This window comes from Neofelis nebulosa, chromosome 10 (assembly GCF_028018385.1).
Source record: "Neofelis nebulosa isolate mNeoNeb1 chromosome 10, mNeoNeb1.pri, whole genome shotgun sequence".
Classification (NCBI taxonomy): Eukaryota; Metazoa; Chordata; class Mammalia; order Carnivora; family Felidae; genus Neofelis; species Neofelis nebulosa.
Window position 1 is genome coordinate 1,543,314 of NC_080791.1, and position 16,891 is coordinate 1,560,204.

At 42.4% G+C, this 16,891-nt stretch overlaps 1 protein-coding gene across 8 annotated transcripts in view; it reads left to right on the plus strand.

Annotated features, from left to right (window-relative positions):
- The window catches only part of DYNC2H1 (dynein cytoplasmic 2 heavy chain 1), a 339,313-nt gene that overhangs the window by 166,804 nt on the left and 155,618 nt on the right, over positions 1–16,891 (plus strand). For 7 of the 8 annotated variants that reach the window (XM_058686519.1, XM_058686520.1, XM_058686521.1 and 4 more), the window contains 4 exons: positions 46–96; positions 849–926; positions 7,312–7,443; positions 8,386–8,458. In XM_058686519.1, coding sequence (XP_058542502.1) covers positions 46–96; positions 849–926; positions 7,312–7,443; positions 8,386–8,458 — 334 coding nt within the window. Of the gene's footprint in view, positions 1–45; positions 97–848; positions 927–7,311; positions 7,444–8,385; positions 8,459–16,891 lie in introns of those variants that run through there. The other variant, XM_058686526.1, reaches the window with a different exon arrangement.

The window sequence follows — 16,891 nt, forward strand, 5'->3', positions numbered from 1 at the left end:
AGTATTTGTCTATTTTTTTGTATTATTTCTGTTTTTATTCGTTAGGAATGGGATACGTTTACAGGTGTGGTTGTTGGAGACATGTTGCGGAAAGCTGTAAGTTAAAAAACTTATGTCACTCTTAGGGAAAATAGTTCTAGCTTTGCCTTCATGAAATACTGTTTGCTCCAGAAGAATTTTAAAATACTGTTGAAATTATATTTTAATTAGAGGAATATGTCCTTGCCTCTACTACTTTACTATAAAGGGTAGTCTCTATAAAGACATATATTCTTATGAGAATAATACTAATTAAATACTAAGAAACCATATTAGTTTCTTAGTGTATATGTTTTATTCCAAGAACACTTTTATAATCCTAAGAAAATAGAATTTTGTATTAAAACAAGGAAAATTCTCATACAATTGGAAGTGTAAAAAAATTTTTTTTTTAATTCTTGATCACTTCATGCAAGTTTAGCTTCTTCTCTACTAATTTTCTATTTGAACATGTCAGGGGATAATATTTGTCTCCAAATTAACATACCCGAAGTGTAATGCAAAATCTAGATTATGTCTGAAATGCAAGACACTGTTAAAAATAATGTAAATTTATGGCAGTTTTTTATTAAATGCCCTTAAGTTTTCTAAAAGATTATGTACCATGAGAATGTGTACAAAATTTATGTAAGTGGGTATCTGTACCTTGTTACATGGAATTTTATAATGGTGACTTGTAAAATAAGTTACAATAATGTATAGAACAAGTTTTTCAAAATAGCGTTCATAAAATTAGCTAGTCAATTGTTAATTTTTCTAAGTCTGAATGTTACCACATATACCAACAAAAACAACTGCTCTTACCGAAGGACTCTCAGCAGCGAATCCGCGAGCAGCTCCCGTCGTGGATAGACCAGGAGAGGAGCTGGGCCGTAGCAACACTAAAGGTATGTCACGTGTATGCTGGGGGTTCGAGAACTCTTTCCCTGCTGAGTTATTTCTGTTTATATTTTTATGTGCTCTCTACCCATACTCAGTGTCGATATTTCTGTGAATCTGCCGTAAAATCCCTGGGCCAGAGGATATCAGAGAATTATTCTGTTCTGATTAGTCCTTTAATCCTTAGTTAAATCATCCACTCAGCACTCACACGTTTGGTGTGTCCATTGTACAGGGTCCTGTGCTGCGTACCCACAGGGAGCATGAAGAGGAGTAAACTGAAGACCCCCTAATATGGTACATGGAGGTCTTATTTGTAAAGTAATTAGGGATTGGTCATGAGATGCAGTATGATGCTTAAACGAGTTTCGAATACAAACTGTTTCTCTTGCTTTTATGCATCTTTGAAATCTCTGTCACCCTGAGCTCTTCTCCATTCTTGCCACAACTCTTGTGGGAGTAGTTATGACTCCCATCACTCACCTGGGCTTCTCTGTGGAGCCCCCCCTTCTGCTCTCATGCCTCTCTATTTTATTATACCCTTTCAGTTTTAAAGTGTAGTTACGATACAGTGCATGCGGTGTTTCACACCTCTTAACGGTTTCTTGTCACCCACAGGGCAGAGTCCACAGTCATTTGCATAAAGGGTAAGATGCTCCATGATCTGCTCCCTGCCCACCTCCTCAGTTTTATTTCCAGTCCATCCTCTCACTGTTTCCTGCACTTACTGGTCCTGTTACTCCCTCTGCCTGGAATGCCCTCTGACCTTTTTTACCCATAAAACGTCTATTTAACATTTTAGGACGTACCTAAAGCACTACTTTCTATGTGACTTTTTGCCTCATTTCTTCCTTCTGTCTTTTCTCGTAGTGTGTATCTTGAATGTTGCCATATCGTAGCACCTGTCATACTGATTCAGACGATTTGGTGTGTCTGCCTCTTCTCCTAGGTTGTAAGTCTGTGGAGATTAGGATCCAGGCCTTATTACACTTTCTGTCCCCAGCGTTCAGGCCAAACTTGACTCCTGTCTTCCTTTGATTATTCAGCTTGCGCCCACTATGTGCCAAATGCGTAGTTTCTGTTACACACTTTCTTTGGTTGAACAAAGTGAGGTTACGAGTAGACAAACTGATGACGAAAGAGGTAAGGTAAATTTTGCATTGTTCATGTAGTTCCCTGGGTTAGATGTTTATTAAGTGTGCATGAACTACTGACTGAGAACGAAGGGCATGGATGTCTGAAGGTCTTGGATGGGGTGGTGGGGTGGCTCCGTCACTTCTGTGTCTGACTCTTGATTTTGGCTCAGGTCATGATCTTGAGGTTTCTTGAGTTTGAGCCCTGCGTCAGGCTCTGCACAGATAGCACGGAGCCTGCTTGGGAGTCTCTGTCTCTGCTCATGCTCTCAAAATAATTAAATATAAAATAAAATAGAAGTCTTGGTTCCTTCTTCCCGGGACTTTGTCACCTAGTATAGGAAACACTTACGACACAATTATAATAGAATGCAAAAAAAGAAAAATAGTGACAATGTTTTTATTCTTTTTATGAATACAATTTATTGTCAAATTGGCTTCCATATGACACCCAGTGCTCATCCCAACAGGTGCCCTCCTCAGTGCCCATCACCCATTTTCTTCTCCACCCCCCGCCCAATCAACCCTCAGTCTCTTCTCTGTATTTAAGAGTCTCTTATCGTTTACCTCCCTCCCTCTCTGTTTGTAACTATTTTTTTCCCTTCTCCTCCCCCATGTTCATCTGTTGAGCTTCTCAAGATCCACATGAGTGAAAACATGATATCTGTTCTTCTCTGACTGACTTATTTCACTCACCATAAAACCTTCCACTTCCATCCACGTTGCTGCAAATGGTGAAAAATAGAGACAATTTAAAGGGAATTATAGATTATTGAGCAGGATTTCTGAACTATCACATGAACTCCTAATGGAAAAAATAATAATTGGCATGGTACAGATGATAATATCACATTTGGGGGAAAAAAAAATCTTATATTTTTAAACTAAAAATTGTAATGATGTTTCTTGCTTTTCTTTTTTTAACCCACTCATTTCTGTTTAAATAAAGGAATCCAAAACTTTTAGGAAAGTAACTTTCATATTCAGAGAAGGTTATAGTACACATTAATGTTTTATTATCATTTTAGTTTACAAAACACTTAAAAAATTTTAATGTTTATTTATTTTTGAGACAGAGTATAAGCAGGGGAGGGGCAGAGAGAGAGACACACACACACAGAATCTGAAGCAGGCTCCAGGCTCTGAGCTGTCAGCACAGAGCCCGATGCAGGGCTTGAACCCATGAACTGTAAGATCATGGGTTTTAGCTGAAGTCAGGTGCTTTAACTGAGCTGAAGTCAGACGCTAAACCGACTGAGCCACCCAGGCACCGCATTTACAAAACGTTTTAAGTGGATTATCTCATTTATTTTTTTAAGTTTTTATTTAAATTCCAGTTAGTTAACATAGAGCATAATCTTGTTTTCAGGTGTACATGAATTATCTTATGAGTTATGAGTATCTTATGAGTATGACTTATGTGAGTCAACATGACTTATGCGATTATCATACCAACCCTGAGAGACGGGTATTATTAAATTCTTTTTACAGATGAGAAATGAGAACCACTAGTAGCGAGTTCAGTGAAGGAACCTAAGGTTTCTTTTTAATCTCACACATCTATTGGAGGGCATGTTACATGCCAAACATCATATTAAATACTGTACACACATTATCTCATGTTATCATCACAGCAGCCTAGATGAGAGGAAAGCAAGGTGTGGAGAGGCTAACGGTTTACCCAAGACAGACAGGCAGACAGACAGGTGGGAAGTTTGCACTATGATTTCCATCAAGGCATTCACCTGACACTGTAGTCAATGCCTGAGTTTTCCAACTGCAGTGTTTCTTTGTCTCTGTCTCCCCCCACTTCCCATCCTTCATCCTCCATCCCTCCCGCTTCTCTATTCCGGAGTGGGAAGTGGGGGCCAAGTATGCGGGCGAGCCGAAGAAACAGCAGCTCGGAAGCCCACATCCCGACAGTCCCTATGTTGTTTACGCAGCCTCAGTGGTATTTTGTGGGGAACGAAAGAAAGACTGCTCTCAAAGTATATGCATGCGTTGCTCTTCCTTCTTTCCTTCCCTGCTCTTTGCAACCCTTGTAAGGTCTCAGTGGCACATGGTGCCAACAGTTAGAATAGTTTGCATTTATTGGGGACTCGCTGTTGAAAGCATTATGAAGAATTTGAAAACAGATCCCCTCGGTAGATATTTTCAACATCCTCACAATCCTGTCCTCGTTTAACAGATGAGCAAAGTAGACACAGAGCAGTGCAATCACTTGCTTATGGTCACTTAGAAAGTAGAGTCAGGATTTGAAGTTGGGCTCCTTGATGCAGAGTCTGGGCTTTTCACCGCCATTCTTTCTTGCCTTTCCTTTCCTTCATAAATATTTGTTGAATAAAGTAAATGGATTCTGCTTTATTATCACTAATTGTTTCATTAATCATTTATTTAGCGTCCGTACTGGTGAGCATAGTGCCAGTGTAGTGACAAATACATGTTGCGTAACACATAGAGACGGTACTTGGTGAACCTACACCGTGGAGAGTAGGACAAATACTTGTGCTGTGGTGGCACCGAACCAGAGCTCCACCCCGGGTGATGTGAAGCCAGAGGGCTTCCTAACTGCAGTGTAGCCGGCTCTAATTCCTGGCCAAATCCATAACGATTATAGAATGTGTAGCCTAAATTGGTAGCGTAGGCCCTTACACACTAATTGCAACTAAATTTAATGGACCGCCATCAAGTGTTGTCCTAATAGGTTTAGATCACTTATTAAAAATAATTAAATTGCAATGTATTTAATTTTATGCTGTATAAATTTAATTTTAGTTAACTTAAATGAAATTTGGGCACTATCGTGGGTTAATTACATATGAATACGACTCTTTGGATGAAACATCCTTAAGTACTTGGTTTATGTTTATCTTATGTGACATTCTAGCCCTGCAGATACAGATCTTCCCAATTTGCCATTATTTTCCATAAAAATTCTCCATCTCTACAGATTTACATTTCTGTTCTTGTAGCCCACTGTTGATAATTGGAAGAGAGCTTGCCAGGGGTGGGGATGGGCAAAGTGGGTGAAGGGGAGAAGGAGGTACAGGCTTCCAGTTGTGGAATGAATACGTCACGGGAATAGAAGGCACAGCAGAGGGAATGTGGTCAGTGGTATTGTAATAGCGCTGTATGGTGACAGACGGTTGTTATACTTGTGAACGTGGCATAGTTTACACATGCTGAATCACTGTGTTGTCTATCTGAAAGTAACGTGATATTGTGTGTCAACTGTACTAAAAAAAAAAAAAAATTTTTTTTTTTAATGGACAAAGGACCTGAATAGACATTTTTCTAAAGAAGACACACAAATGGCCGACAGATATATAAAAAGGTGTTCATTGTCATTAGTCATTAGGGAAATGCAAATAAAAACCACAATGAGGTATTATTAATTCATGACTATTAGGATGGCTATAACTGGAAAGACAAGAGATAACCAGCAATGGCCAGGTTGTGGAGGAAAGGGAAACCGTGCACTGTTGGTGAGAATAGAAAATGGTGCAGCCATTATGAAACACAGTGTGGAGATTCCTCAAAAAAATTAAAAATAGAACTACCATGTGATCTAGCACTGGTACTTCTGGGTGTAAATCCAAAGGAAAGGAAATAGGTGTCTGAGATATCTGTACTCCCATGTTTATTGCAGCATTATTTAGAGCAACCAACATATACAGTAAAATCTTGGTTTGTTAGCATAATTTGTTCTGGAAACTTGCTTGTAATCCAGAGCGCTTGTATATCCAAGCGAACTTCAAGGACCATTGGCTCAGTTGTGACATTGGGCATCACATACTACTCATATTGCAAGACATCGCTCATTTATCAAGTTAAAATTTAGTAGAAAAGTTTCCTCATCTTGTGGAACACTGACAGAACAAGTTCTTCGCACACCAAGGTTTTAGTGTGTTGTAACAACCTACATGTCTATCAGTGGGTGAACGGATAAAGAGAATGTGATCTATCCCTCTGTAATAGAGTATTATTCATCCATAAAAACGTGAACTAAGTAAAGCTGAGAGGAGAATGGAGGCTGCCATTCCACAGAATGGAGCTGGGGGTTGTGTGAAATGGGGAGAGAAGTTGGACACTGGGTACAAATGTTTGACTATAAGGTGAGTAAGTTCTAGAGAATCTAATGTAACATGGTGGCTCTATGTAACAGTACCATATTGTATACTTTAAATTTACTAAGAGTGGATTTTGAGTGTTCTTATTACAAAAAATGGTAACCTTTGAGTTAATGTGAATTTGTTTCATTGTGGTAATTATTGCAGTGTAAATAAATGCTTATCAGAGCACTCAAATAGGTACTATTTCGTCAATTATACCACAAAGAAGGCTGAAAAAGATTAAAAACAAAGTTTGGAAGAGAGAATACTATTTGAGGTAGAAGGAAATGAATATGTTGAAGAACATCCCTGAGAGATGATAATTGTTTAAGGAGAATATTGAACGCTCAGTAGAAATTTATGAGGACTCTTGTGTAGACATTAATAAGTAGAAATTTAGAACATCTAGAGGCAAAGGAAGCAACGTGCTCATGAGTGCAGCATAAATGAATGTGGTTTAGAAAAGCCATGTTCTATTCAGGATTTGATGTTGATGTGAAATTCAGCATATTTTTATAATCTCTTGTAGAACTCTGTTGTGGTGCTTAACGTGCCCGTGGACATGTCCGTCAGGACTCAGTAAAAAATGTACTGGTTTTTAACAAAGGATTCCTTTCTCCACAAGGTGGAGATAGATAAGTACAAATGTTTTTATGTCAAGAAAAGATTTGTTAACTTGCAAATATTGAGCTGATACTACTTTGGAAATGTCGAATTTTATCTAATTCTGGATTGGATAAGTCTAACCATACTGTTTTTTTTTAATGTTTACTTAGTTTTGAGAGAGAGAGAGAGAAAGACGGAGCGTGAGCGAGGGAGGGGCAGAGAGAAAGGGAGACGCAGCATCTGGAGCAGGCTCCAGGCTCCGAGCTGTCAGCACAGAGCCCAATGTGGGGCTCGAACGCACGAACTGTGAGATCATGACCTGAGCTGAAGTCAGACGCCTAACCGACTGAGCCACCCCGGCGATCCTAATCATACTATTTCTGATCTAGAAATAATTAGATAAGCCAATATAAAGGGGAAAACAACTGATAAGCATCTATCAATAATTAGTTTCCATTTGCCTTTTTAGTAATACATATATATACACACACAGACTCACATTTGCTTGTAGCTCACCGTGTAGGGTTATTTTTGTGTTGTAGATTGCTCTCCCCAGTCTTTATCAGACCCTCTGCTTTGAAGATGAAGCGCTGTGGCGTACTTACTATCACACTTCAATGTGTGAGCAAGAGTTTCCGTCTATTCTTGCAAAGAAAGTTTCCTTATTTCAGCAGGTAAGTTCTCTAAATGCATAAAAATATCTGATACTTCTCTTGTCGTCCAGAAGCCACTTAAATGAAAGTTCTGCCTTTGGATGTCATGTGATGTTAACGTGGGGAAGGGCTTTCTGCTTTTGCCGTGTGCCCAGACAGTGCAGTCACTGGCAGGTGTGCCTGGGTGTCTCCGTGTGCTGTAGCCCAAAGGGTGATTTTGCAGGAGAGAGAGAGTCTCACAGGAAGACATTAAATTAGAGTGTGTGGCTTCTTCTCTCATTTTCCAGGTTCTGTCCGTGGGAAACACTGCCTCGTGAGGCCCAGGCCCTCCTCTCCCGTTTTGTATCAAACGGAGCACTGAACTTACTGGAGGGTTCTGGTCTTTGGGGTAGGCCAGGGCTTAGAGCTGGCGGTCTCTCTGGGAAGGGGTGTCCCTGGTCACCAGGCTGCTGGTGCTGGTGTCTTCTTGTATCTCCTTGGTCGGTGCTCCTGTACCAACTGTAGCTTGAGATGAAAGGAAAGGAAGCTAGGAAGCACGTTTCTTGAAAACTTAAACACCTGGGCATATACATGTTTGCGCATGAAAACAGTGATTTGAAAATTTTAGACAAGATTTCTGGGCCTCTGCTCTACGATCATCAAAAGTGCCTGACCTTTATACCCTCGTTGGCAGCTGCCACGTGGCCACTCCCTGGATACTGAAGACATAGCTGACCCTGTGACAATGACATGCTCGTGTTGACTTCTGATGATAAATTTGAAGAAATAAATGGACTTTTAGTTAATATTTTCCTTATTAAAAATATGTCTTTGTATATACTTACTGTGACTGTGTAAGTAAATATTGTGCCACATTGATCAGTGCTGACATGTTAGTAAATACGTGTTTCATTAACTAACATTATTGTTTAAACCTATTGTGTGAACTGTATTGTTTAAAACTACCCTGCACTTTCTTTGAAGGTTCTCGTGGTGCAGGCGCTCAGACCAGACAGACTGCAAAGTGCCATGGGCATGTTTGCCTGCAAAGCTCTGGGTAAGTGCGGGACTCTTCTGGAACTTGAGCACTGACCTGAATTATTTTGTTAATTTACATTTTATTTTATGTTAACCTTAGTTTAGAATATTAGAGGGTCTTACCCTTCATTCTGCTTATCTTACTGCCTCTACTGGATTAAAGAAAAATGGGTGTTGGATGTAACTGTACTTAATGTATTCACTTTGACGCATAGTTGACAGCCTGCATTTAGTTAAGGTGTTTGAAATTTAAAAACTTTTTTCTTGTGAACGCCCTTTAGACATTTATACATTTGTTCTTGATTAGGACTTTTAAGCAGGGAATCAAATGTTTGATTTAGACAAAATAAAACAAGTAAATGACCGTAGTCTGGGGTTCGGGGGGAAGTCTTCAAAATGAGTTATTTTTGCTGTAAAAAAACGAAGAGTGTGTGCGTCTTTCAGATTACAAACTATGCAGTCCATTATTTACATCTTTAATGTAGTCTTAGAGGATTAAAAGGTAGAGTTCATTTGTAAGTAAGTTCTGTAGACTGTATTTTGATTTGCTCAGGAAAACGTGGAGAAGCCATTTTAAGGCCCGTATTTTAGCGAAAGGAGCCCCTTCCGAGAATAGCGGTCTTCATCCCGAAGCAGGTGGAAAGTAGAAGATCGCGCCTAGGTAACCAAGTGCCCTGGCGTTGTCGCTAGAAGTTCTCCATCGGCCCCCAACATCTTACTCATGTATGACACTGTGTGTTCCAGCTGTGTGTGTTCCAGTCCCGCGAGCCTAACATGACTTAGCGACATCGTCTTTGGGAGCTGGGGGCAATACACCGGGTTTTGCACGCTTGTCGCTGGCAAGTTCCCGTGCCGGCGACCGTCGTCTTGTCCCTGAGGACTGACGCGGGGCTTGCGCACTCGGGCAGCGGTCACTGGCCACACCGAGAGCCGCTGTGTGACTGAGAGCAGACACGGACGGTCACATTCCGGGAGGTGACCCAGTCATCAGCGCTGCGGGCGGACTCCGTCTCCAAGGACAGGGGTGCAGGGGAGTCGGGTGTGCACGGGGAGGTGTGGCCGTGTGTCCCGGGTGGGCGGTGCTTCCCGTATTTACTTCTTGCGGGGACACCCGCGTGCTGCAGGAGCCCCGCCCCCAGGGCCCGCCCCTGTGGTGACCCGCCTCCACTCATGATCGAGGACCTGCGAGGACAGCCTCGAGCCTCTTCCTGGGGGATGTGCCGGCACAGGCTGTCTATGCCCCCTGCCCCGCCCCCTCCGCCAGCACGTGTACGTGTACTTGAGCTTGCGCACACGGCGTGAGACCCCCGGCGGACGGGTCACGTGGCAGGCTGCGGGCGGGAACACGGAGTCGCGAGGGCGCACGCTGGGCCTCGCGTCCCTTCAGCGCGGACGGCGCGTGGAGCGCTCGCCTCCTGCGCTGTGGTCGCTGCGCTCTGGCAGGATGCTCGGCCCCGTGACTACTGGTTGTGAGCGACACACGCCCATCCTAGGCGCATGGCAGTGAGGAAGGGGGACCCGCGGCGGGGGAAGGGCAGGACTCTCCCTTCTCCGCTTCTGTCTGTCTCCTCCTGTATCTGTCCGTCCCTGTGCCCCGCGCAGCTTGTGGAGCCCCGTTCGTCCCTGCCTGTGTGTTCCGTGCACGGGGCCGGGCCTCCTGGCCTCCGTCTGAAATGTCCCGCCGTGCCCCCCTCAGAGTCCCGGGGATGCCTCCCCGAAAGAAGTCCTGGCGGGGGTGGGGTGGTGTCCGGCGGGCAGTAGGCGCCCGTCAGGTGCTGTAGCCGATGCCCCTAGCTAGGGACTTTGCTCGCTGACACACGGATGTGAACAGGACAGCTTGACAGTGACTCCTACACCGGTTACAGACGCGTGGCGTTGACTCTGGAAAACGACGTGTTGGGACAAAGGTGTGAGCGTCCTGGTGCAAAGTACCCGCTCACTTCCTGTTGTAACTGAGGCCTTTAGCCGTGGCCCACGGCAGACGCTCCGGAGGGAATGGCCTCACGGCAGGGGCCAGTGGACGGACCAGCTCGCAGCGGCAGGTGTGAGAAACCAGCAAGTTTTCTGGGCTCCATCTCTCAGGTTTGCTGTGAATTAACTCACTTGGTGTCATTGCTACCAACCGAGTGCAGAGTCTCAGCGCCTCTCCCCTCAGCTCCCGTCACCGCTGTGGCTGTGCCGTCAGAACATACATGGAGCGCAGTCACTGCTCGCCCCTCTACTGCCGTCTACCCGCTTTAAGTCACTGTCACGCGAGCAGGGCTGCTGTTTTTGAGGCTGCTTTTCTGCCCATGCCCAGTTCATTCTCGGCATGGCAGCAAGAGTGCCTGGATGACATGGGTCCTCGGTCCATCGTCCCCTGATGAGTCGCTCCTTTCCTGAGTCCTCACAATGTTCTCCTACCGCTCCCACCCTCGTTCAGCCCCTTCCAGCCATGACCGCCGTCCCTTTTCCTGTTCTTCTGCAGCCCCCAGTGCGTTTCTGCAGTCTCAGGGCCTTTGCATTTGCTGTTCCTTCTTCCAAGGGAGCTCTCCCCCTCCCCCAGTGTCTTCCCCACTTCTCTGCTCAAATGGCATTTTTCCAGCAAAGATTTCCCTCAGGGCTCTGTCTAAAATCCCGTATTCACACTCTTCTATCTTGTTTTTTTTTCCGTAACTATTAGTACTCTCTGACATTCTGTTATTAATGTGTTTATTAATTGTTCTCCAACTAGAGTACAAGCCACATGAGGGCACACATTTATTTTATGGTTGTGTTCCTCTGCCTTAAACAGCTTCTGAGCACAGAGGCTATAAATGTATGTTCCATCAGTGGCTCTCTTCTTACTCAGTCTCCCTACGTTAGCTCTTGCTTCCTTTCCAGTCCATTCTTTTCATAAAGCTGTGTAACCTTTAAAAAGTTCAAACCAAATTATCTCTCTTTTTGCATAAAATCTCCAAAATCTTCTCAAAACACTTAGAATAAAATCCAGCTTCCTTACATAAGCTTATAAGACTCTGCTTCTCTGACCTCATCTTACATTGTTCATGCTTCCCCCTTTGCCTAAGTGTGCAGAATAGCCTCAGGACCTTTGCACCATCTGTTTGCGGCATTTTCTCCTTTTTTTTTTTTTTTTTTTTTTTTTTTTTTTTTTTTTTTTTTTTTATTCTTAATCCTTTCTTGGAGACTTTATTTAATACAGGGATATCTTCCAATGTCCTGAATAATAGTTCCGAGTTCTCCAGTAGTAAAGATTACTATTCTCTTGAATACCTTTTAAGAAAAAATGTTATGTTTTAAAAATTCTGTTACGTTTTACATACAGTGTTCCCGGGGTACAATTTGGTGATTCAGCACTTTCATAGATCACTTCTTGTGATGAGCTCCAGGTATTGGATGGATGCACCTTTTTTTTTTTTTTTTTTTTTTTTTTTTTAAATGCATGGCTTCTTTGTGTCATTCAGATGTTAACTTACAATATTGCCTTTCCAGAGAGGTCTCTCTGGGCCATCTGATTGGTACCAACACATCAGCCTGTTTTAATTCTCTTTGTGGGACTCAACATTGTCTAATATATTTCTGGCTTATCTATATATTTATTGTATGTTTCTATAACTTGATGTGAGTTTAAGTAAAACGAGGCACTTTTCGGAGCAGTTGGTAAGAGTCTGTTCTTTCCTCCATCCCCTAGTCCTTGTACCGCGTCGCAGCAGATCTTTCCTGCTGACTTTGTAGTGTGACCTCGTGCCCATTCTTTGGAACACTTCGTGGCGGTGCTATTTCACCTCCAGATTAAATGGTATTTAAGGCTTAACAGCATTAACTAAAAACCTCCTGGTGTTCACATATTCAAATGCTTTGTAAGTTTAATATACTTCTAAAACCATATTCTGCCTATTTTTAAGCAAAAGTTATATAAACTGGTATATGGGTAGATGATTTTGTATTTGGTCAAATGGTTTTATTAATACAGTTTTCATATAAAATTGGGGTTTTTATTGTGTGAATAAGTTTTAAAAATTCAAATTGCTAGAGAATGACAAGCACTTATCTTTCTAATGAAATTCTAAAGATTTGATTTCAAATGTAATTTTTCAAGCATCATTCATACGGAAAGATTTTTATTAAGTTTTAGTAATTCTTTTTATAATGTTTAAACTTTAAAGCAGTAACTTAAACAGTTGTGTTTTAAGTGGTGTCCATTTCAGTGTAGTAGAGCCGTCCCGGAAGCTTAGGCGCGTCACTAGAGTCCTCCAAGCTCGCGTATACCAGCCACATCTGTTACTTTTTCATGATAGCAGTCACCACATGCACATGCTCCGACTTGAGTTATGCTGGTCACGTTTGGCTTTGAGTAGTTACTCTGAGCAGGGTTTGTGCTGCATGGTGAGGCTGGTAGGAGGCGCATTCACGGAGGGCGTCGTGTTCACAGGAAGACTCTCCAGGGGACAGTCTCCGAGCCTCACAGCCCTCCGCTCCCCAGCGCCTTCCCTTAGTCGTGCCTGCGTCCCATCCGGGGGGACCTTGCTTCCACGGCTCCATCTGTCTCGTGAAGCTGTGTGGGAGAGCAAGGGGAAGGACAGAAGGACATGCATATTCATCTTCTGTTGCCTCTGTAACACATTGCCACCAATTAGCAGCTTAGAACAACGTCCATGTAGTATCTCCCGGCTCTAGAGGGGAGGTCAGTAGCCCGGCGGCTGGCCTGGGTTCTCCGCTGCAGATCCCACAGGGCTAAGTGCAGGTGTTGGCCACTCTGCTCTTATGGGGAGGCTCACTGAATTGCACGATTCAGCCGCGTGCCCTTGCAGGATGGAGGTCGGCATTTCCTGTCTGTCCCTGGAGTCCACCTCCAGGTTAGAGGCCCTTCCTCCACGTCACAGCCAGCAGTGGCTGACTGATGCTTCCTCAGGCTCCCCATATGTCCCTCTGCTCTCTCCTCCGCCTCATCCTCCCTGCCTCTCTGGGTGGCGTCTCTTGACTTTGCAGGCTTTTAAGGGTCCTAGTGATTCATTGGCCCGCTGGGATAATTGAGGTTAATGCTCTTGTAATATCCCTAACCAAAATTCCACCTGCAGAGTGCCTTCCCAGCAGTGCCTAGGTGAGTGTTTGCACAACCAAGGACAGGAATCTTGAAACAGGGTTGGGATTCGGCCTCCGCAAAACGTGTGGCTTTTTGTTTGTAGGTTCGAGGATTAGTCCGTTTCTAAAGAGCATCTTACGTTAGATAGTGGTTATCGGTTTTCTTTCTTTTTACTGACGTTTGTGATACGTTTTATCTCTAATGAGGAAGTAGGATTTTGTACACGAGAAGCTTGTCGGTCTCTTTGTTGGGGAGGACGAGGTGAGGGAGCAAGAATGAGTCTGTTACGCTTACCTCCTATAATAGTTTGATGTTAATTTGCTGCTTTTTTTACTCAGGTACTTAAAAAGTACAGAATTGATATTCTTTCCTTTTGAAACTGCAAATTATTTCTTTTTTATTATTTCAGTATTTTATCTGAGTAAAATAGAATGCAATAAAGGTTTATTTCTTTGACCCATTTTTGTTCTTTTTTTACTTTTAAAAGAAATGACACGGTTTAAAGATGAATGGTCAAAAATTTAAATTCCAGTGATTTTTAAAAAAAATCTTATTTTATTAGAGAGAGAGAGAGGGAGCAGGGGAGTGGCAGAGGGAGAGAGAATCGTAAGCAGGTCTATGCTTGTCAGCACAGAGCCTGACCCAGGGCTCGATCCCACGACCCCGGCATCATAACCTGAGCAGCAAGAGCAAGAATCACACACTTAACTGACTAAACCACCCAGGCCCACGATCCCAGTGATATGTGAGTAGTTCTGTACTGTGATCATTCACAATGCAGTGAACATCTTTGACTCTTCAGTTTCATGGAATAGTTCTAGATGATTCACACTAACAGTCTTAATGATAGAATGAATTGAAGTTACTTGGGTTAATAAAATTAATGATAATATATAAAGATTAGTTCGTTTAAAATGCAGTAGGGTTATAATATTGGAGTTTTGTGGGCAGAATAGCTAATATGAAATTCAAAGCATGAACATGACTTGAGTCATAAATGGTATATTTTTCAGGATTTTTTCTCTAATCCAAAATGTTCCAATAGTTTGAAATATTGTGTAAAATGAGCTAATGAACATATATTTTTCTGTGGAATTTTAACTTTAGAAGGAATATTTGAATTTATGTTAGAGTGTGCATGTAAAATGGTGAGCACGAGACATGGCTCCTGTCCTCATCGAGTATATGGTCTGTTAAGACATGATGTGGCAATCTGCATTCAAATTTTTTTTAGTTTTTAAATTTATTTTTGAGAGAGAGCGCGTGAGCCGGGGAGGGGCAGAGAGAGGGGGACAGAGGATCCAATGCTGCCTCCAGGCTCTGCATGGAGAGTGTCGAGCCCTACACGGGGCTCAAACTCACAAATTGCAAGATCATGACCTGAGCTGAAGGTGTACGTTTAACCACCTGAGCCATCCAGGCACCCCTGTATTTTAAATTTTGAGAGTTTTTTATTGGCATATAATTTCCAAAAGAACACGTTTCAGTCAGTAGTTATTTTGTAGGGAAATATATGTATCCTGACATTTTTATCACATGATACGTGTAAATAGAGCTCCGTGAGGAGATGGGGAAGAATAGAAAATAGGAAACGCTTGTTACTAGTCATTGTTAATGCAGTTCTTTCTATTCTGTTCGAGCACGTAAGCGTGTATATTACAGTGTGGACTATGTTGTCTGTTGAGTAATCTGCTTTTCAGGAATGTACCTCTAAATGCACCGTTTCTATAACTTCAGCCCTCCTGTATGGCTCTCAGACTCCTCAGTGTGTTGCCCTCTTGTCACTAATATCAACAGCCTGGATGAAATCCTGTGTGCCTGCTTCTGCACTCACATCCTGGATTATTTCTTAAATTATTGTAATTTAAATTCGTGAGTCAAAGGCCAGGCCCATTTCTAAGACTTATGATATATTTCACAATATCAGGTAGTGCATTTATTTGGACTAGAATGTTTATTGAATTTAGGAATAAATGTGTTGAGTAAATGAAAACATTTCTAGTTACACTGCCGCAAGTCCCTAAGAATTCCTTTTGATTAGGTCTTGAAACAGGGTGATTGTTAGCCATGTCAACTTAGTTAAAATTAAAATTCATACAGTATGCTACAGACGCAGTTCAACTTTCAGAGGCTATTGGGGCAAATTCCTGGAGATTAGGGATATTTCTGCTCATGACATTTCTTATCATTCTTTCCTCTTGTGAGGAGTGGAGGGCGTGGGCCACATGTGAAATGTGTCTTTTCAGCGTGGTTATCTAGAAGGGCCTTTTTAATGTTCATTCTTGAGAGAGACAGTGCGAGTGTGGGAGGGGCAGAGAGGGACAGAGGATCCGAAGCAGGCTCCATACTAAAACACAGAGCCCAACGCGGGGCTTGAACTCAGGAGCTGTGAGATCATGACCCGAGCCAAAGTGGGACGCTTAAGTGACCAAGCCGCTCAGGCGCCCCTGAATTTGTATTTTAAAGTGCTTGCTACAGAAAGCTTTGAGTGTCCTTTTCCAGTGATTTTAGAATTCTTAGGGTGCAGTATTTCTAGGGTGCAGTGTTGAAGACACAGGAAAGCTCCTGCTGCTTCTGTAGGCATTCTGTTAGGTTCTGCTGATCCTGGTTTCAACTCTTGTGTCTAGTCCGTTTTGTTTTGTTTTTTGTTTTGTTTAGCTCAGTTCATACAAGTATGAACAAGTATTAATTGAAGTGAGTCGTCTTTAGCTTGGCTTTTACTCAATACATTAATCATGGAAACATTTAAATTTTAGTTAAGGAGGTTTAAACATAATAGCAAAATTACAGTTTCTTGTCTGTATAGGACTTGAGTTTGTGAAAAGCTTCAGAGTCAGAGGAAGCACAGGTGAATTATGTTGAATACAGTCAGCAGCAGCTGGGTGGCCTTTGGCAAATTCAGTTTCTTTGATTGTTAGTTTTCTTATATGTAAAATAAATATCTGGCATAGTGCCTAGCATAGAGTAGGTGATGAATATGTGGAATCTTTTTTATTATCATATCCTGTTTTGCTCCCAAATGGCCTATGGATTGTTTTATGCTTTTTTTTTTTTTTTTTTTTTTTTTTTTTACAACCAAGGACACTGGGCACAGAGTATTTTAGTGATTTGTACAGGGTCAGTGGCTAAACTGAGAGCTTACGTATTCTGTCTCCAAACTTATATTCTTTTCATTCTGTACCACTTTTTTTTTTTCTCATAACGCGTGGGCGTAAGACATAGCCCTCGTGTATCATGATGGTGAAATCGTTCACTAGGTCATGCGGAAATATGATTCCCAGTGCACAGCACAGAGCAGGCACCCGGTTATCATAGAAATGAGTGAATAGTGGTAGAGACGGGTGGTTGGGTTCAGGCTTCTCTTGTAGGCAGAAAGTTACCTATTGAGGC